Source organism: Miscanthus floridulus, chromosome 3 (assembly GCF_019320115.1).
Source record: "Miscanthus floridulus cultivar M001 chromosome 3, ASM1932011v1, whole genome shotgun sequence".
NCBI lineage: Eukaryota > Viridiplantae > Streptophyta > Magnoliopsida > Poales > Poaceae > Miscanthus > Miscanthus floridulus.
In genome coordinates this window covers 33,698,529-33,720,664 of record NC_089582.1, presented here as the reverse complement: position 1 = coordinate 33,720,664, position 22,136 = coordinate 33,698,529, and the positions used below count along the sequence as shown (strand labels likewise).

Here is a 22,136-nt window from a genome sequence, read left to right as displayed (position 1 = left end):
GCATGAAGACACAAACATCTTGTGTCTTAAAAATGTTTTATCTACTCAATAGGCAGGGCCCATAGATGAGATGGACAATGAGTTTCACGTTTCCATCCCTCCTTTTTCATTTCTTTCCGCTTGCATTATGTAGACAGGCATGTCAGTAAATACACATGAGAAATGTCCATAAACATGGTGAAAACCATGAACAGACTTCATGATACGAGAATACACGATAGTGATTGTTCTAAAAGGGTATTCTCGTCTAGTTATAGAGCTTAAGAACAAAAATTCAATCTTTACAATTGTTAGAAGTAAAACATGACTTGATAAAACTGATCATAATAACGGACATTGACACTCATGAAAGATAGACCCCACGCATGTGGTTATTCAACATTGATTCTGGAATATTGTAATGTACGAGGCTATGAGCAACGATGAGAGACCCACTAAAGAAACAAACATATGCATATCTTCTTTTTTTTGTTCTCCCATTGTCTTATGTGTGTACGACTGTACATTTTTTTAGCCTGAGCATAAAAGGTTGAAGCGTTATCAAGACCAGCATCTTTTGTTCAGGCACTAACCAACTACAAGTACACAACTATAATATGCAACACAAATGCTTGGAGCTTCTCTTATACAAGCATAGTATTTTTTTTTTCATACCGTCCGGCCCGCGAGAGATGTTGCACGATTTGAAAGAAAACGAAAACGTGTTGTAGCATGTACATGCTGAGCATGCTCTATCTTCATCGTTGAAAATCTTTTTTTTTATTTGTGCTGCTCACTTTGCTCACTGCTACACACCACTGTTTTGTATGACACATACCTCAAATTTAGTGTCTGGACGGTCAAGATAGCACATGCTCCGCATGTAGGTACAGAGAAAAGAAAACTAATGCAACCTAGACAACCAAACTTCTTAGAACTAGTATAATGTTCACGCTAACGCAACGGATTTATCTTGGAGACACACATGAAAACAGCCAAAGTTTTTTTTTCTATAGTTCAACTTTTATACAATATCTTTGAGCATGTATACAATCCGAGAAACTAAGAAGTCATAGTAAAGTTTTTTCTCATATAACCATTTAAGTTACATCTGTCTAAGTCCTTAATCATGACTTGGAGATCTTCAGGAAAGTTGTCAAAACATTCGTTTGCATGGCTCTTAAGAATATCTCCCAAAAATTTCATCCTCAGTGAATTTGATAGCTGTGCATGGTAGATATAATAAGTTAAGTTATTAATTTTGTATGTAGTGTACGGAATATAGTTAGAGAATATATGCTTACAGTGTTGATCGGTGGTAATCTTACACCATCCCATGACTTCATAAAATTGTATACAAGGAAGCCTCCTAATTTCCTGGAGACGAGCATTTGTTTGATTTATTGTACATAAATCAAATAACTATTTTGTGATAATAAGAAAGATGAAACATATTATAGGTGATTACCAGTCTTTATGTTTTGAAACTTTTGTAACACATGCAGGGAATATTCGCTTCCAGTAATAAATATTGTCGTCCCACTTAGAATTTATCAGTTTCATAGCGAGACTGAACATTTTAGCAATAGTGTGAAATGTAGCTATATATGGCATGATTTTAGCATAACCCTTATAACATACATCATCTGGGAGTGAATCCATAATGTCGGGTACCATAGAACGGGGTACCCCGAGCGTACACCAAAAGAGTCACTTAAATCCCATCAACAACGAAGCCAGAAGGTAAGCCATGGGTTCATCACCGGCCCCGTCCGAGCCCACCGGCTCTCCGCCTCGCCTTAGGCCTCGCACGGGAGGTCTCGACGCCCTGACGCAATCTCCACCTCGCGCGAGGCCTCTCGCGGAAGGCCTCGGCAAGGAGCCCAATCTCCGTCTCGCCCGAGGCCCCGTGCGTACAGCCTCGAATGAGACAGCTATTCTCCGTATCGCTCGAGGTTGGCTTGTCAACAACCCATCGCTCCCGCCTCGACCAGTCTTCCCGACAGCATGTCACGTCCTATTAATGCGTCAACTACTCCCGCAATCTCAGCTGGACGATGGCTCAACACCACGGAGTGGCCGACGGGACAAGAAGTCGCATCAGCGCCATACCGGCTGAGACAGGGCACGGCGGGGATTACCGGCCACTATATTCTGGCGCTGTGCCCACGATCAGCGCCCGCACTACACTGTGCCCCACGATCCCCGTCCCGAAGACAACGCGGCATGGGAAGCCTGGCCCGGGTCATCATCGCCTCCGAACCAGCGTACCAGAACGACCGCTCCCTCCGAGCCTCGGCACCCTACGTTAGGCCTCGGCCATCTCAAGATTCACGTCTGCCGAGACCCCCACCACGGTTCGGCCTCGGCGCCAACCAAGCTCCGCCCTCGCGCGCAGTCCACCCACAGCGACCGCACGCTGACCGCCGCGCCCGCTTCGAGGCAGCCCTGGAGCTCCCATGACGCACAGGATCGGATGTGACCAGCACGTCGCCCCAGCGCTTCAAGGACAGACCACTCTACCACGCCGCTACAGGAATAGGCTATAGGGCTCGGACACGCCGCCTCCGTTCGCACGACGCCGTATAGTTAGCACATGTACTACCCCTGTCCTCCCTTCAACTATAAAAGGAAATGACTTGGGCCATTTCTAGAGAAGGACACAGGCACCCACAAAAGCAACACTCTGTAACACGCACACTTCCCTGCCACCTGAGAGCAACGTCTCAGGCAGTCCGCATCACTCCACGCCGAGACCTGGGACTAGCTCCCTCTCTCACCCAGCTTATAACCCCCTACTACAAGCACTTCGGTGCAAGGAATACAAGATCGATCTCTCAAACTGGATGTAGGGCACCAATTGCCCGAACCAGTATAAACCTTGTGTCTCTTTGCATCACCATCTGGGATCGGGAACACGCAGTACAAATTTACTAGTTGGTTGAGGATCCCCCGGTCCAAAACACCGACATATAATGTGCACAATTTTCTTTTGCATGTCCATTATGAATAAAGTATATAGTCCATCTCGATAATATGGCAGTAGAATATAAAAACATAGACATAGAATATAAGTGTTTAAAAAAAGTATAATATATATAAATAAAATATAAAGGAGTATACTGAACATATCTTACATTGCTGCAATCTTTAATTTTGTATTCCATGTCAGGCCAGCACTCGACGGCTAATGTTTAGCCTCACCTGCTGGTAAAAACTGCAACGTGTGCCAGCAAGTGCCACTCTTACACATAATTCTTTAATATTAACTCCCTACAAATGTAGTAAATTTAGTATTCAGCAATTTCAAATCAGTGAAGAGTTAAAATATTGTAATATTTCTTGTTTTCCAAGCTGGCTACACTTACGACACTCTGTAGATATGATGGGCTAAACTTGATGCCATCTACAGATAGGATCAGTGGAGCAGATAACAAGAATGCCATGACAGTCATTCATGGCAGTCACAACATATATGGGGTCCAGTGTGCACAACATATATCCAAACATGTGGATCAAAGCCAAAGGCATGAGCTCAGTGGCGGATTTAGGCCTGGGGCCGCTAGGGCCATGGCCTTAGGTGTTGGGCTGTTTTTTGTATACTGTATACTACTGTAGTAAGAAGGTCTAATACAACCAGCCCATTAACTCTATTGAGTGGCCCTAGGCTTGGATTTGGCCCAATTCCGCCACTGCATGAGCTTTGCATACTGCATCAGCAAATAAATAATAATTCATCGCATCAGTTATATGATTGAACCAGTTTTACAGAACAATACAAGCTTATAAGAATTTATTAAATATAATCAGATGACTCTTGGTACACAACATCTTGGAGAAGTAGTAATCTCTCTCCTTCTCTAGGCTATCAACAAGGAACTTCATCTTAGTTATCTGCAAACCATGGAATTCACACAAGTCGTCAAAATTTTAGTGACCAGAGTCAATGATTATGAGGCTCACAACACATGCAACAATCTGACAAAGGGTAGTATTTCTAGTAGATCACCAGATAGCCTTGACATTAGAAATTCAGGATAAATAAATGCATTTGGCAGCATACACAAGGCTATATCAATGTAACAAAGGGAAGACCAACAATTTTAACATTTCACTCTAGGAAAATTGGTAGTATTTCTGAGTTATCATTCCTTTTTAACATGAGCTGAAATCTGCAAGCACTACAAACCAGTCCTTGAATTATCTATTTGTGCAAACAGAAGAAAACAGGTAGCAAAAACTTACTAATCCACGACCTGCTGGATCTTGTGCTCAAAAACCTCATGCCGACTGACCTCCTGCTGGGAGAGCGAGATTTCAGACAACCAGAACTATTAAACTTATTTTTTTTTAAAGAAAGAGCATAAACCAGTTTGACTGCAATAAATTACCATCTATATGATACCCAATCATAAGACCGAGTTCAATTCAATTGATGTTCATGGACACTAATGGTTTTTTACATGACATAAAACTGTAAGCCTGACATGCAGGAAGACTCATTAATTGCTCAGTCAATTGCTATTATTGCCCAACACCTATAAGCCGGAAGAAGGAAAATGACAAAACATATGCCCATCTCATACTGAATCATAATAATTAGCAAAGATCATATCTATCCATGAATGCAAATATATATAACCTAAAATCCATAAAAACCACTAACCCATCAATCAATAAAAATTAGTTATAAAAGAGGGCAACAATATTCCCATTTATGATTGTCTATATAAAAGGTATGCATGGTAAAAAAATTAACGATCTATCATATAGACATCTTGAATTCTAGAATCCACATTATAGATTTTTTCTTTGCCATTACCGTAGTTACTTCCTAGCAGGTTACTATTTAGTAGTCATGCACATGTATCACCTCCTATCTAAGAAATCAAAGAGGTTCTTTCAAAATTCATATTGTACCCTTGCTCCATCCAGAAGAAAAAAAGGCAAATAGATCAACAAATAAGAACCACAGGAAAAAAGAGAACATCAGTAGTAGACACAACATTCATACCACAAGAATTTTATTCCGATACAATCTAATTTCTAGATACAATGCTAATTCAAGACCATGATTTCCAAACTAAACTGACATCCATTCATATATCCATGAACTGACATCCATGATTTCCAAACAATAGAAACACTCTCCATCGATCCATTCATATATCCATGAACTGACATCCATTACGAAGGGGAAAGCAACTCACCACAGTAGGCATAACACAAGGATATACACTTATAAATGGATCAGATCTGAACACAAATAACTAAATAGCTAGTTAGGGTTCGAGTGCTCAAATTCGCACCGTAGCAGGAAGGGAATAGGAAGGTGAGCTCACCCTGGTGATGCTCATCAACGACAAGGGTGAGGAAGGGCGAGCCGGCGCGATGGCCAGGGGCGTCGCCGGCGCTCGACCAGCCAAGGTGGTAGGGCGTTAATGGCCCGGCGCAGCTGGCAGCAGGTGACCAAAGCCAGGGGGACCGCGCCGCCAACCACGGAGCCGCCCAGGGGGCCGCAAGGCCAGCCACGGCCGCGGCTGCAACTCCGCCCGCCGGGGGCTAGCCACGTCGCTGGGCGGTTGCGACCTCGCGGCGGGGGTTGAGGACGGTGCTCTCAGCGCGACCTCGCCGTGGTCGGGGGAGGCACTAGGTGGCTAGGAAGCAGTGGGGCAGAGGGAGGAGGAGGCACCACGACGGGAGCAAGGGCGGCAGCGGCAGCGGCGTTCTAGATGTGCGAGGAGGAGAAGCATCGGCAGGCTGTTTTCTTTTTTTTATTGATAGGCCGCCGCCAGGAATCGAACCGCGGCGGGCACGGGCGGCACGCGGGGTGGGCGATCGTCCGAAGGGCGATGGAGGGTAGACACACTAAACATGAGCTGTCGGATTTGGATGAGTAATGAGAGAGAATGGCTAAGAGATAATCTGGTATATCCGTTTTGATGGTGTTATATTTTCTACGTGCATTCATGAGTGTGGATGTAGCATAGACCATGACTATGGAGCAGACATTTATTGTGTAGCTGTAGATTTATTTTAACTGATGTATTATAGTGTAGAGTAGATGCACCAGGCCTAGTCATGGGGGCATCACAACCAATTACGCCCATAGGTGGGCCGTGGCCTTGTGAGCGCCTAGCCACACACCATGTCAACATGCAGCGCCTAGGAGCGCGCGGTGACGGCTTTTTTAAGCTGGCGGTGAGCGGTGGAACGGAACCGTGGGGAATCAAGAAGCATTCAGCCGGGCCACCACCGCCGAACGGCCGGCCAGCCAAGGTCTCGTGCCTTGAGCCGCGAGCTGGATCCGAACCCCCCCGTGCCCGCCCCCACGCGCCTCCCCACTCTTCTCGGCTCCCCACACCGCTCCACTCCGTCCCGTCCCGTTACAAAACCCCGAGCTGCAACCCCACTGGCAGAGAGAGAGGCTCTCCCGGTTCCGCCGTCTCCTTCCCCCGCGTTCCGTTCGCCCCTCGCGGCCCCCCGTACGTACCACGGCTGCACGGCCGATGGCGTACCCCGCGGCGCCGCACGCGAGCTCGGCCTTCCTCGCCAGCCCCGCGGCGACGCTCCCCGCGCGCCGCGCCTCGCCCCCGGTCCCGCGCCGCGCGTTGTCGGCCGCCGCCGCCGCCACCACCAGCAACTGCGTCCTCGCCGACGCCCCCCGGGAGATCAAGGTAAGTCGCGCTCGCGCATTGCGTGGGGTCCGCGTGGTTCCGACTTCCAACAATCGCACAAGCGTCGCGTGATCTGTATTGCGTGCCGTGCCGGTCCGTGGTACGGCGGGTCGATCACATTTTCGGGTTGTCGCCTGTGTGCCAGGAGGAGCAGGCGGACGCGGGCGCCCAGGCGGCGCGGAGGGACGTCAGCCCGGACACGGTGGCCTCCATCATCCTCGGCGGTGGCGCTGGCACGCGCCTCTTCCCGCTCACGCGGACCAGGGCCAAGCCCGCGGTAATAATCGCCTCAGCCCCCTCCCTGTTTCTAGACTATGTCCCCATCGCTCACAAATCGCATTTCGTTATTCCTGATTCATTTGGTGGGCAATCGGCATTTCACAGCTTGGGATTAGCGGTTGGAAACTCCCGTTGCAATCGACTGAGCTGCGAGGTAGTTACTGTAATAGTGATTCAGCTGTTGTCGCTCGCTTTCAGGTGCCCGTCGGGGGATGCTACAGGCTCATCGACATCCCGATGAGCAACTGCATAAACAGCAAGATCAACAAGATCTACGTCCTCACCCAGTTCAATTCCCAGTCTCTCAATCGCCATATCGCACGGACATACAACTTTGGTGAGGGAGTTGGATTTAGTGGTGGGTCCGTGGAGGTACACACTCTTCAGTCTAAGCAGGGTCAATTGTGAAATGCCATTGTGCGTTACCAGTGTGATGGGCACGTGACCAATGTTTTCTGCCTGTTTATTTTTACTCATGGAATAGGTGCTGGCAGCTACCCAGACAGCTGGGGAATCCGGAAAGAAATGGTTCCAGGGAACAGCAGATGCTGTCAGGCAGTTCCTCTGGCTTTTTGAGGTTCTTCCTGGGCCATGTGTAATGCTCTACCTTTCGGAGGATGCTATCACTATCTCCAATTAACTTTTTTGCCTGATATTCTGTGAAGGACGCAAGACTCAAATGTATAGAAAACATACTGATTCTGTCTGGCGATCATCTGTATAGGATGGATTACATGGACTTTGTGCAGGTCTCCTATCTGCTCCAAGTTGATGTAGTTTCAGTCTTATTTTTTCGTTGCTGGACAAAGATATATTATAACACTGTTTTGCAGAAACATGTTGACTCTGGTGCTGATATTTCAGTTGCGTGTGTTCCTATGGATGAAAGGTTATTCAGCTTTGTCCCTTTTGAATTTGTTTCTTGCTTTTTCTTGGTAATTAAACTAGTCTTCAGTTGGCTAACAAAGCAATATGCCAATATGATATCTTAGCTAGTTACCTATACTGTAATGCACTGTTTATTCACTAGAGCATACTTGTTTATGACCATCATCAATGTTCATGCTGGAAAGCTTTGGATATCTCATGCTTTGCATTTTATAAGAACTAGAATGGCCTTGTTTTCTGTTGACATATCCCACGCTAACATATTCCTATCTTTTTATTTGTTTTTTTATCTCATCTACATGCAGTCGAGCATCTGATTTTGGATTGATGAAGGCCGACAGGAATGGTCGTATCACTGATTTCCTTGAAAAGCCTAAGGGTGAAAAATTGAAATCAATGGTACATTCCCTCTCACTGACCCCAAAAATGAACAACTACTTAACGATTTGTTCAGACAAGTATAGATTGACCACATGTTGCCTTTCTTTTGCATAATTAACATTTTTGTTCATGGGCTTCCTTTTATGTTGCATCATTTTCTATAATATTTGAGTTGAATCCTCTGTCTCCCTAACTTCATTTCGAACGCTATCGTTTGATTTGTTTACTTTGTGGAAAGGTTTTTAAATAGTCTACCATACTTGTTAATGCAGCAATTGGACATGGGATTGTTTGGATTATCCCCAGAGTTTGCAAGTACATACAAATACATGGCTTCAATGGGAATATATGTATTCAAGGCAGATGTTCTCAGAAAGCTTCTGAGGTAAGAATTAGAACTAACTCACTAAGTAAGGCTTTTTTATTTTTTAAAAAAAACCTTTTTTCATGAAAGAACAATGCATCGATGGCATTTTGTGTTCACAACCTTGTGTATAACGATACATCTAGCTTTCTTTTAATTAAGCCTTTTCTTTTGCGGTTCCCAATGAATGTGAATTTGTCCACAAGTTACAAAATCGTTACCTCTTCTGACTTGTAACTTGTAAGACAGGAATTATTACATCTTGCAATTTCTCCATGCACCTTCATTCACATTATGATGCAGCTGGTGGTGACGGCACTTACGTTCTTTGTTTGTTGTGCATATTTATTAGAGGCCATTATCCTACAGCTAATGATTTTGGCTCAGAAGTGATTCCAATGGCTGCAAAAGATTATGATGTGCAGGTATTTACACTCTACAATCCTCCAAAATCCAAAATCAACTTATGTTACCCATTGTTAGTTGTCATGAACAAGTGATTCTGAAGGACATGTTCTTCTGTTGGCTCCAGGCTTATTTGTTTGATGGTTACTGGGAAGATATTGGAACAATAAAGTCTTTCTTTGAAGCAAACCTTGCTCTCACTGATCAGGTTTACATTTCGATTGACATCGTTTCTGGCTTAATCTTTCTGTGCCAGGATAATAATTTCATTTATTATTTTCTAGTCTCCCAACTTCTATTTTTATGATCCCGTGAAACCTATTTTTACATCTCCTAGATTTTTACCTCCAACCAAGGTAGAAAACTGCAAGGTCAGAATCTCTTACCGCCTATACATTGTTTCGTTTATAATTCATTTCCTGGCAGCCTTGCTTGATATATCTGTTTTTGTGCAGGTTTTGAACTCTATAGTTTCACATGGCTGCTTTCTAACTGAGTGCAGTGTTGAGCACTCTGTCATTGGTATCCGCTCAAGATTAGAACGGGGAGTGCAGCTCAAGGTAAGTTATTGAGTGTTTGTGACTTATGTAGTTGCAAAGGAAATCTAAGACTATCCTAAGGGGGTGGGAGCTATGTGGGGAAAATGTTATCCTTTGGTATTCAATATGCATGGTTGATCTTCAGAACTTTATTAAGGAAGATTTAATGCTCACAATGGTAATTAAACATATAAAATGCTAAATAAAACATCAGATGATGTAGCCCAATCTGTTATCACAGCCATCAGATTATTACTCTGCAGTGCCCATCTATTTATGTTTGTTTTCTGTAATATACACATTTGTGGCATCACCATGCATCATTGAGCATTTATGAACTCTGTTGTTTGTTTAGTTTTGTGCCAAATTTGTACCCTTTTGTTGGTTTTGATTATGAACCAATTTGGTTTCATGCCCGGAAGGTCAACCATGGAAGCCATTTTCTTAATAAGACAAGTTATGGAGCGGTATAGGGAGAAGAAGAAGGACCTACACATGGTTTTTATTGACTTGGAGAAGGCTTATGATAAAATACCAAGGAATGTTATGTGGTGGGCTTTGGACAAACATAAAGTCCCAACGAAGTACGTCGGGCTCATTAAGGACATGTACAACAATGTTTTGACTAGAGTTCGAACAAGTGATGGAGACACGGATGACTTCCCGATTAGGATAGGACTACATCAAGGGTCAGCTTTGAGCCCTTATTTATTTGCTTTAGTGATGGATGTGGTCACAAGGGACATACAAGGGGACATCCCTTGGTGTATGCTTTTCGCGGACGATGTAGTGCTAGTTGATGAAAGCCGGACAGGAGTGAATCAGAAACTGGAGTTATGGCGGAAGACTTTGGAGTCCAAAGGTTTTAGACTTAGTAGAACTAAAACTGAGTATATGAGATGTGACTTCGGCACTACTACTTGGGAGGAGGAAGATGTTAGTTTGGAAGGTCAAGTAGTGCCTAGGATGGATACCTTTCGATATTTAGGATCAATGCTACAGAGGGACGGAGATATTGATGAAGATGTTAGCCATAGAATCAAAGCAGGGTGGATGAAGTGGCGGCAAGCGTCTGGTGTCCTATGTGACAAAAGGGTACCACAGAAGCTAAAAGGCAAGTTTTATAGGACGGCGATTAGACCTGCTATGTTGTATGGTGCAGAATGTTGGCCTACGAAAAGACGACATATTCAACAGCTAAGTGTCGCGGAAATGCGTATGTTGCGTTGGATTTGCGGCATACAAGAAGGGATCGAGTTCGGAACGATGATATACGTGAGAGATTAGGGGTAGCGCCAATTGAAGAAAAGCTTGTCCAACACCGGTTGAGATGGTTTGGACCAATGTTTTCAAGTCGTCCAGTCGAACCTAGTCGCCATGGGACCGACCAGAAGACTAATCGCGATTAATCGTCAACCAGGACGATTAGTCGAACCTAGTCGACCCCTGGTCGTCCTATATATCATGATATATATACCTACTATATATATACCTATATATACTATATATAGTATACACAATAAAGCAAGCATCAAGAGCATCTCTGTCTCCTACTGAGTTTAGGTGGTGACTTACTTGTGGGAGTTGTTTTCTTCTCTTTTCTACCATGTCCAGAAGTCCATATTCCTGTCCCAAACTCCATTTCTTTGCTGACTTGCTGCTGGAAGCCTAAAATACCAAAGAAGACCATAATTAGCAACACTAATGTAGTCTTGATCTTGACACAGGTCAACAGCAGCACTGCTGCAGTAGCAAGCACCGCTGCAGTAGCAAATAACTAGCATTTAGCAAACAAGTTCAGTACACATAAGCTAAAGTGTTCAAGTTCAGTACACATAAGCGAAACTGCTAAAGTGTTCAACACAGTCACAAACATTGACATCTAATTTAACAGTCCAACAAAAGTAGGCAACTAGCCATCTAATTAAGCAAATCAACATTAAAAGTGAAGCCTCCATCTCCATCTCCAGTTGGTCCATCTCCAGTTTCAGTTGGTGCAGATTCTTCATCCTCCTCCATTGCTATTGCTGAATCTACATGCTGATCTTGGTCTTCATCATCAACTTCATCAATATCTTGTGTCAGAGTCACTGTGTTCCTTGGACGCTTCCTGTTCCTAGCATAAGTACGCCTCACAGGGGCAGCAACAGCAGCACGAGTAGCAGCAGCCCTAGGCAAGTTACGTCCCTCTAGACCCTGAGTTGCACCAATAGCCTCATCCACAACAGCCCAAGTCATAGCATCGCCACCACCTTCCTGAACTGGTTCTGATTCACAATTTTCATTGACCCATTCATTTTCCCAATGAAATTCATCAAGCAAGAGTGGATTGCATATCTTTCCTTTGGAACCCAGCTCTCTAATTTTTTTAAATCTGTTTTCCATCTTGCGGTTGTAACTGACATATACCAACTTATTTAACCTTTGGTGCTCTAATCGGTTTCTCTTTTTTGTATGGACCTACACAAAATATAATGCAGAATCACATATCAATATTACTAGTTTACTACCATACTTAATTACTCAGCAGTAGTACACTAGCACTTACAGCAGAAAATTCACTCCAACTACGCTCGCATCCAGATGCAGCGCAACAAAGGCTAACAATCCTTTTTGCTAAACATTGGAGCTCATATGTGAGGCCACCATATGCACCCCACCAAAGCACTGTAATGTACTTAATTAGTTCATTGCTGATTGCTTTTAGAAAAAAGGGAATGAAATAGTTATTAGAGAACTTACTAGGATTTTTTCTATCTCTGTCTCTTATTGCTCCTGGTTGTGAGAAGGATTCGCCTTCAGCCCTCTCATAGTCTTCTGCCTGCTTGCTTATCTTGTTCTGCTCCTCATCATCAGTCACCATCTTCCACATAACTTGATTAAACATGATTCTCAGCCTTCCTGCTTGTCTCCTATCCTTTTCCTTTAGGGCAAAGAACTTGCTTGGGTTCAAGTATAGGGCTGCTCCATACAGCTGCTGCTCCATTTGGTTTTCCCATCTGTTATCATAGTATTTTAGTACCTCTTTGAGTAAATCTGGTTTGCGTTGCAAAGAATCCTTGATTGCGGCCTTTGCAACATCCATGGCTGCCATAATCTCAGGAGCTGCTGGTGTCTCATCTCCATCTGCTATCCTTAGAGCTACAAGAAGTGGTTGTGAAGCTCTTAGGCATAATTCCACTTTATTCCAAAATGGCATTGAAAGGATAATGTTCTCAACTCGCCGGCCTTCTTGAGTGGTAGAGAAACTGGTAGCATGCCATTCATCACTAACCACTAAATTCCTCAATCCACTCCTGTTCTTATGCAGGCTTGCCAATGTGAGAAATGAAGTGGCAAAGCGAGTTACAGCTGGCCTCACAAGATCTCCTCCAATCTTATTTCGCATTAGATCTAGAACCCTCCCATGCTTGTACATGAATCTGGTCACCTTCTGTGCCATGCTGATGCAAGTGTGGAATTCCTTGATCTTCCCAATATCCTCCAACAACAAATCCAAGCAATGGGCTGCACATGGTGTCCAAAATAGATGTGGGATCCTCTCCATTAAAAGCCTCCCTGCTGCCTTGAAGTTGGCTCCATTGTCAGTGACAATCTGCACCACGTGTTCCTTCCCAACCTTATCAATTTGCTTCTCCAACAAGTCAGCCAACATATTCGCATTTGCTATCTCACTTGAAGCATCAACAGACCCTAGAAAGAAAGTCCCTGCTGGACTGTTAGCAAGGAAATTGATGAGATGGCGGTGGCTTGTGTCAGTCCACCCATCGGACATTATGGTGCAACCATATTCCTTCCAAGCCTCCTCATGCTTCTTCCTCAATTCCACTGTTCTGTTCACAGCTCTTTCAAGCAGCGGAGTCCTAACATCATGATATGATGGTGAGCGGTACCCAGGACCATATTGTCCAATTGACTCAAGCAAAACTTCCCAGCTTCTTGAATTAATGACGTTCAATGGAATGCGATTCTCATAAAAGAAATCGGCAACATGATCATCAACAATTACTTTGGCCTCCTTATTTTTCTTTGTGCACTGCTCAAGTGTAGGTTGACTTTGCTTGGATTTGTGCCTCTCTGCAACTACTTCTTCTGGTGACTTGCAAAGCATGGAACTCACTGACCTGGACTGTTTTTGAGTTGCTGGTTTTGCTGTAGCAGATATAGTGAAAGAAGTGATGGCAGCCTGAGCAATCTTCTTCTTGGCTTGCTTAACTTTTGTTCCAGAACTTGGTACTGGTACAGCTACAGGTTCTTCTGCACCAGCAGCATCTTGTTCATCTTCATCTTCTACAGGTACCTCCACAAGAACAGTCCTTGAACTCTTTTTCAGATAAACAGCTATCTCCTTCCTAACTATTGCTGGAGTATTAGGACATTTTATTGCATCTCCATACCCCCCAGCAAGGTGCTGCTTGAATCTGCATATTCCGGATGGGACTACCTTCCTGCAAAATATGCACTGCACAAAGTCCTTCTTGGAAGGATCTGGCCACCACCCATACTTCCATCCTGGGTCTTGAGATCTTGCCTTTCTCTTTGTGTCAACAGCATGGGCAGCAAGATCTGGAGGTAGTTTTGCTATAGCCCTCTCAATTAGGGAAGGAATATCTTCTAGAGTAGATGAGGAAGCCATGGCAGTAGGATCTGACCCAACTGATGAATCTGGAACACCTCCTTCAAGGTCAGGCGGAGGCATGTACACTTCCACATTTGCACATCGTCGGTCCACATCTGCAGAAGAACAACTTCTTAGGATGGACGATGGAGAGCCAGAGAATAGCAGAGGGACAAAAGTACATCACAGCAAGCAACCTAGCAGCTGCAAAGTGAGGGATGGGGGAGGAGGGAAGAAGATGGAGAGGGGAAAGGCACATACCGTCGTCGGAGCAGCTCATCACGAAGAACGGCGACTGGAGGCACACGGGGAAGACTGGAGGCGCGTGGAGCAGCAGCCGTCACACACAGGAGAGAAGAGAGGAGAGGAGAGCAGCAGCAGCCAGGAGAGGAGAGGAGAGCAGCAGCAGCCAGGAGAGAAGAGAGCAGCAGCAGCCAGGAGAGGAGAGGAGAGGAGAGCAGCAGCAGCCAGGAGAGGAGACGAGAGCAGCAGCAGCCAGGAGAGGAGAAGAGAGAAAGAGCAGCAGCAGCCAGGAGCCTCTTGTATATATATTACAAACCCTAGTGGGCCAAATTGGTAGCCCAACTACTCACCTTGAAGCCCAGTCAGGCAAGCCCAAAGAAGGCAGTGCCCAGCCTGGTCGTGCAGCCCTCTGGTCGGACGACTAATCGTGATTAGTCGTCGACTAGTCGGACGACCAGGTTTCTAGTCGAGCTAATCGAGTCGAAGTCTCTAATCGAGGTCATGGGACCGACCAGACCGACTAATCGCGATTAATCGCGATTAATCGGACGACTTGTAAACATTGGTTTGGACATGTGCAACGGAGACCTCCAGATGCACCGGTGCGTAGTGGAATCCTAAGTCAGGATAGTAACGTGAAGAGAGGCAGAGGAAGACCGAAGTTGACTTGGATAGAGGCAATAAAAGGAGACTTGAAAGGATGGAATATACCCAAAGACTTAGCCTTAGATAGGAATGCTTGGAAGACAGCTATTCACGTGCCTGAACCTTGATTGTTTCTGTTGGGTTTCAACTCTAGCCTACCCCAACTTGTTTGGGACTTAAAGGCTTTGTTGTTGTTGTTGTTGTTGTTGTTGTTGTTTGTTGGTTTTGATTTTGAAGCAAAATGTGCATGGTTATTTAATTGTCAACTGTACTCTAAAATGCGACTAGGTATCCAGTATTGATAACCGATAAGTTTTTATTCTAATTGAGTATTGTGGATTGCTTGTTTATTTTCAAGTTTATTAATAGAACAACAAACTGGTTTAGGACACAATGATGATGGGGGCAGATTACTACCAGACTGAAGTTGAGAGACTATCTGAACTGTCAGTTGGAAAAGTTCCAGTCGGTGTTGGAGAGAACACTAAAATAAGGTTATTGTGTATTTGTTATAAACTTGGTTGCATAAGTATTATGCATGTTCCATTGACATAGAGTTTTGTCACACAGGAACTGTATCATTGATAAAAATGCTCGAATTGGGAAGAATGTAGTCATTATGAACTCTGAGGTATGACCTCCTCTTCATAAATTTTATGGAAGCCTTTGAAGTCCATACGTTTGAGCCTCTTCAACATCTGCTAGCTCAGTTTCTTAGCCATTTACTGATAAAATAAATTACTCTGTAACAATGAGCATAGCATGCTACCATAAGATTACTCGGTAAGGATGAGCATGAACATGCTTGCAGTAATGAATCAACGGTTGACACTTCATTTGACCAACTACAAATAACAAAGAATGCCAGCTTTTTGTGCATTTAGGAATATGTACTACTTATCGCAGAGGCAAGAAACATTCTGCAATCAACTATCACTTGATCTGAAATATGTTTTTTTGGGTTGCAAGTTTCTTTACAAAAGTTGTGATATATGCTTGTTTTTTTGGCTTAGAAATAGCCTTATCTCTTCTTAAAAAGGCATTGCTAGAATGAAATGACCTTAACCTACTATGCTAAAAAAGGTGGCCAGGAAAACCATGGTAAAATTGGGGCCAATATGACATATAACTAGGGTATTACATTCTGCAAATGTTATTTTTGTTCATGTTATGAAATTCTTGGTTGCCATTTTTTCCACAGTAAGATGTTGAGCTGAGAATATTCCCTTATGAATGCAGAATGTGCAAGAAGCAGACAGGCCAGCTGAAGGATATTACATTCGTTCTGGGATAACTGTGGTGCTCAAGAATGCAGTAATTCTGAATGATACAACAATTTAGAAGATTATAGAATTATCGGCAGGTAAGCTACGTGTGATGCTTAAGAGTGTGGGATTAATGTTAATGCACATGATAATTTCAGTTACAAAAAACCATGATAAAGTTAGAGAATGAATGTTCCATGTACAGTCCAGAAATATTGACAAATAAACTAGTTATAAGCATAATGAATAAATGAAGAATGTCCAGATTTGTCTAGTGTTAGCACCAAATCAATTGCTACTGTAAAGTTAGGTAGTGAAGAAACACTCTGTAAACAGTGTACTAACTGCTGACACGTAAAGAATGAAAAGAAAGAATTAATAATATTCATAGCTGTGTAATGTAGGTACTACCTTAATTGCCTACGTCTAAGGTAATGCCTGCCTGTGCAACATTTCCATACACCCTATGCTGGAAGAAGCTTATAGATGTTGCTTGCAGCCCGTCCTACTCCTTGAGAAGTTGAGATCAACCTTTTCCACTGCCTAAATCTCTTGCAACTTGTACCCTTATGCCCTCCTTCTTTTCTTGTCAGAGGCAGCATTCTGAGTAGCTTAACATATTCGTTTTCTAGGACTAGGATTACCTGCTGTCACAAGACTTGCCATTTCTTTTGAAAGTGTTATTCCATTACTAGGGCTTGTTCCCAAATCGACAGGGTCGAGGAACGTGGTATGGTACTTGTGAGAGGCTTTTACATGACGGGGTCGAAAATGATCCTGCGTACCCCGGTTGTGGTCGACGTTCCCAGGTTGAGGGTCGATGCATTTGGACCTTTTTTTATGACTATATCATCCTCAGATCTCTCATGCTAAGTATGGCAGTGGAAAGATCTGTATATGAATCTTTACTATCTACTAAACATCATGTGGATAAAAAAAAAAGTTGGCAGGGGAAAGATCCGTTTCTTGTATGTATTGGGAACATGCTCAACAAATGTATTGATACTCAGGGGCGATTTCCCTAGATTGAGCTACCTTGGAGCCAAGGCACCATGATAGTAGTATTTTTGCCACTAACTAAGGCCATTCACTGTAAATTTCAAAGAAATAATACATGTTCCTTGACTGGTCTGCTAGGGTTAATTTAGCACTAGCTTCGCACCTGTTCATACTGTAGGGTATGTGCCAATTATATAGTGCATTTGAGGATACACACAATTTGGAGTTAGCAGCACATGCTTGGAGATGATGAAGTTGTTGACACTTGCAAATGCTTGGGGATATAAGGGATGATTTCTCTTAAGGTAGCTTTGGTGCCTACAGTTCCTCGAGTAAAGAAAAATGGACTTCAACAGCTTAAAACTGGTTGAAACAGGATTCAGGATAGGGCTAATTTTCTAGTGTTCCAATTCCCATCCTATCTATGAATCCTTGGTGATTATTTTGGTTATATATTTTTTGAGAAATTGATTATTATGAGATGCATACCATGAACTTACTGCTTTGAAATTATATATGTCACCGAGTCATAAATCCATGCCTGTAAATTGCAGAATACCAATCCCTCAGTGAAGTGTTACCTCTGAAACACGCCATTGAAGCTCACAGCAGAGTTCTACGCAGATGCAGTCAATAAAACCCAATAGCACAAAAGATTACAAGACTGTCGATGCAGTGCAGCTAAGAACTGTGGATAGAGGCATAGATCACCTGCACCTGCAACACACCAACATTACTGCCAGACCATGAGCATGAGGCCATTGCACGTTCTTTCACCTCAGCTAGTGCTGGCGCCGCTGCGCACACAGGGTACCTTTCTTCCTTTTTTGCAGTAATTTATGTAAAGTAACTGTACATGTAGAGGCGAGAGATAGGTACGGTACAAGAGAGCATGCTATAGTAGATAGCTTATTTGTTTATTGTGATGAAGACTCTTGATTCTACTTCACTCGTAGTCCACTACTCTTCGTGAAAAGTACCCACTCTTAGTTGTTTATTTGTTGTTTGGCATTCTGTCTAGACTGTACTCCCTCTGTTTTAAATTGTAGCTATTGCTGCGTGTCTAAATATACATTATGTCTAAATGCATAGCAATGCTATGCATCTACAAAAGCCAGAACAACTTACAATTTGAAATGGAGTACTCGTCAAACCTTCACCATTTGAACTACTTATTAATTTTCCTTGACAGAAGACGTTAACTACTAATAAAAATAGTTATTTTTGGCACAAACACACTATATCAGACACCACAGAAACTGAAATGGAAAAGAAGGAAAGAAAAACGGAGAGAGTACATCTTATTTTGTTCTACCTCCGAATCGAAGTCATGAGAGACGACAATGATGATCAGCTCTGCTGAATCTGTTGAATTCTCTTCCTCCTCGAGACCATTCGCTGTGACCTCCGCACCTCACACTCCCACATGTAGCTGTAGTGTGGTGGTATATGTGATCTCCATGTAACAACTTCGAACCTCCCACGAGGTCTAACACTGTTACTACCAGACAAGAGATCTCGGATACTCATCTGAGGGCCTTCATTTTCAGCCTTGTTCTGAACAAAACCTGTTTCATAGTCATGAAGAACCACCAAATATTCAGAAGATGTCTTGTTTACTCTTGGGATATTTACCGGCTCGATTCCCTGCAAGAAACAATCCCATTTCTCTCCGTAGAGCAAGGAATTTGCCCGCTTGAACCTTTTCATGCTTGCAAGAACCACGCTCCAGAAATGGGTGTCGAAATTGGCTTTCAGCAGGGCGCTGACGATGCTTGCGGTAAAGAAAGACCCGCGCAACCCGCACATCTCATGCGCCAAGTCCATGGCTATTGATGCCAGTTTCGGGTGGTCTTGTGTGTCTGTGCTACCAAATATACGCACCTTGAAGAAGTACCAATACTCTTCTGGCGTGAGGAATCTTACTTCCAGCGGTTGTGTTGTTCCAAACCTCACAATCTTGTTGGATCGACTAGCGACAATAATTTTACTCCCACCTGCAACATGATGTTTGCAGTCAGAGTAAAATTTCCTCCATACATCTTCATCCATGTCACCAGTTAGTTCGATTATCACCAATATCCTTTCTTCGTCAATGGCACGGCTACGGTGCTTGATTACATCACAATCACTTAGAGTTGCCACTGTCCTCTCATCTCTTGTACTACATTGTCTGAAACACTTGATTTCAGAGAAGTGGTCACGCACTCTCTCATCGTTGCAAGCGTGCTCAATTAGGGTGCTCTTCCCTACTTTGCTCGGCCCAATGATGGGCAGGACACCTGGTGTGTTTCCATGGATGGGAACCTCTTCCTGCAGCAGGAAGCCCAAGATTTGCTCCATCTCCATTTGGCGACCGAACATGCACTTGTCCAGAATCAGGTACATGCTGTAGGGCTGGCGGCACCGGCGAGGACATCCACTCAAGAACACAACGAGCTCACTTGCATCTCTGATGATGATCTCTAGGCAGCCAAGAGCTTGTCTGAACTGCTCCTCTTGTTCACTTGAGCTGCCATCGCTGCTGAAACGGATGCGTTTGGCAGGACTGAAAATGGATGTGGATGTGGTGAAAGATGGGCTCACTCGGCATCTGAAGGTGTCAAGCGTGTGATACCCTCTGTACATCTCCTTCCTTAGCTGGCTCAACTGCCGGAGCATGGCCTGGTTACTGATGTGCCGCTCATCGGCCTCCTCGACGATGACATGAACCCGGAGGAGAAGCCGCTGTAGGTTGCTCAGCGTTTCCTCTACTGTCGGCGGCGAGATCGACCTCGAGCATTTGTCGATCAGGAACGATATGGATCTAGTGGTAAGGTCGCTCAAAATTGAAGACAAGAACATTGCCATGGTTGAAAACCTAAACTCCTCTCCCTTGAACTACCGATAGAAATGAGCTTGTGTGAATATTCCTGACCCTTGGCGTAATATAGACCAATGTTTTGAAGAGAGCTGTTGGAAATCGAAGTGCTGGCGGAGAGAATACATGATTCTCGTTCGTGCATAGAATTAATCGGCAAGCAGTGACGGTGGTGCAAGCACTGACGACATTTAATTTGTGTCGATTTGGTAGTTTGTCATCTGGGGATGGTGTTGACCTGTTGGGTTAGCTGCGGTGTAACGTCAGTTATGACGATATAACTTTTTATATTGTTAGCGCGTAGTTGTTTTTGCTGTTCATTTTTTATATAATCAGCAGCTCTTCTACAAAGTACATTTTCAAAAATAAATTTTTGGCAAAAATGTTATGTCAAAAGGAATGAAAGATTTCTACTAAATGAAAAGGCAGTGCACCTGCCAGTTCTGTTAAAAAAAAAAGGAATGAAATTGTTTAATAAAGTTTGCGTTTTCCTTTCATATAGATTGCATTGCTCCTTGTCTTTTCTATCTTTTGCTTCTTTCATTTTCTAATCGGGAACCATATCTAGTTTAATTAATCGGCGGGAACCTCGTGCATTTGTCGATCAGGAACGATATGATCTACCGGTAAGGTCGCTCAAAAATGGAAGACAAGAACATCGCCATGGTAGAAAACCTCAGCTCCTCACCCTGGAACTAACGATAGAAATGAGCTTGTCTCTGAATATGTTCGTGATGGTCTAATGTTTTGAAGAGAGCTGTTGTAGAAATCAAAGTACTTACAGAGAGAAGACATGGTCGCTCGTGCGTAGAATTAATCGACATATATGTTTTAGATGCGGACGAGCATGCCGTCTCGATTTGGCAGTTTTGTCATCCGGTAATGGTGTTGGGTTAGTTGTTGAGTGACATCACTTATGCCTTCTTTAGTGGGGCAGTGGTCTTGTTTAGTGGTGTATCTTTATTGTGCGGGCTTTGTTGATGTCTGTAGTCCAAATACCTTGTGTAGTTGTTTTAATTGTCGGCTCTTAGTTGTTTTTATTGTTCATCTTTTTTTAAAATATATTCAGCAGCTCTCCTACCTAGTTTGTTTCAAAAATAATTTCCAGCAAAAATGTTATGTAAAAAAGGAGCAAAGTGTTTAATAGAGTTTGGTTTTTCCGTCAGTAGATTGGAGTGTTTCCCTGTCTTTTCTATCGTTTGCTTCTTTCTTTTTCTAATCTTGAATCATAACTTTCATCAAACTTGGAAGTTTATGGAACTGGTAGCCAAAGGCAAAAAGACAAACTAAAACCTTTCTACACGAAGGCATTACAATTTTGTTACCTAAAAAAGCATGGGTGGCTAATGTTTTATTGTAATTTTTGCCTCTGTATTTATGTTGTAAATTATTTAGTGGAAATGATTTTTTCGGTTATTTGTTATTTACGTCTTAATTAATGCACTTATTTTCTAATAATCATCTTATGTTATGTTGTACTCCCTCCATCCGAAATTATAAGTCATTACAACTTTTTTAGAGAGTTAAAACAACTCAAGTTTGACCAAAATTATAGAGAGAATTACAAAATTTATGACATAAAATAGATATAATATAAAAATAATAAATTAATGAAGAATCTAATGATACTTATTTGGTATCATAAATGTTAATATTTCATTATATAAATTTTATCAAATTTAAGATGTTTTGACTCTTCAAGAAAGTTGGAATAATTTATAATTTGGGACGGAGGGAGTTTATTTAGCCTGAATTCATTATGATCTTGAAGATCTCATGTAATACACATTTTTTGTTGTTATTTGAGTTAATACAAATATTTAAACATTGCTGGAAGAATATATTAATTTATTTTTATTGGTCATGTAGATATTTATTACTGTCTTAAATCTTTTCTGTAGATTTTTAAAGCAAATCAGTAATTAATCGTGCGTTCGTGTAGCTCAGATTCATAGAGTAAACTCCATAAAAGCTGATTTGACTACATGATAATC

At 43.0% G+C, this 22,136-nt stretch overlaps 2 protein-coding genes and 1 long non-coding RNA gene across 5 annotated transcripts; 1 reads left to right on the top strand and 2 right to left on the bottom strand.

Annotated features, from left to right (window-relative positions):
- Window positions 1-1,064: 1,064 nt before the first annotated feature.
- LOC136545407 (uncharacterized) lies at window positions 1,065-5,898 on the bottom strand. Its single transcript, XR_010781020.1, has 6 exons — window positions 5,322-5,898; window positions 4,225-4,277; window positions 3,348-3,873; window positions 3,117-3,252; window positions 1,284-1,356; window positions 1,065-1,203 (listed from the first exon to the last, which is right to left on the bottom strand). It is a non-coding gene; the product is annotated as an uncharacterized lncRNA (long non-coding RNA).
- Window positions 5,899-6,310: 412 nt separating this feature from the next.
- LOC136541551 (glucose-1-phosphate adenylyltransferase large subunit 4, chloroplastic/amyloplastic-like) lies at window positions 6,311-18,343 on the top strand. 3 transcript variants are annotated; one of them, XM_066533482.1, is made up of 16 exons: window positions 6,311-6,656; window positions 6,802-6,933; window positions 7,134-7,307; window positions 7,420-7,512; window positions 7,601-7,684; window positions 7,769-7,824; window positions 8,129-8,222; window positions 8,477-8,589; window positions 8,921-8,993; window positions 9,101-9,181; window positions 9,258-9,344; window positions 9,429-9,533; window positions 15,406-15,512; window positions 15,589-15,649; window positions 16,258-16,381; window positions 16,979-17,825. In XM_066533482.1, the coding sequence occupies exons 1-15, from the start codon at window positions 6,489-6,491 to the stop codon at window positions 16,357-16,359; spliced, it is 1,530 nt and encodes a 509-aa protein (XP_066389579.1). In that variant the 5' UTR covers window positions 6,311-6,488; the 3' UTR covers window positions 16,360-16,381; window positions 16,979-17,825. The 3 variants fall into 3 exon arrangements, with proteins under 3 accessions (XP_066389579.1, XP_066389580.1, XP_066389578.1); XM_066533481.1 differs by lacking the exon at window positions 16,979-17,825 and adding an exon at window positions 17,837-18,342 and having other exon boundaries at window positions 6,313-6,656; XM_066533483.1 differs by lacking the exons at window positions 15,406-15,512; window positions 15,589-15,649; window positions 16,979-17,825 and adding an exon at window positions 17,837-18,343.
- Window positions 18,344-18,632: 289 nt separating this feature from the next.
- On the bottom strand, window positions 18,633-20,132 carry LOC136543487 (putative disease resistance protein RGA3). The gene has a single exon (XM_066535921.1). It carries the CDS (start codon window positions 20,130-20,132, stop codon window positions 18,633-18,635), a length of 1,500 nt encoding a protein of 499 aa, XP_066392018.1.
- Window positions 20,133-22,136: the final 2,004 nt, after the last annotated feature.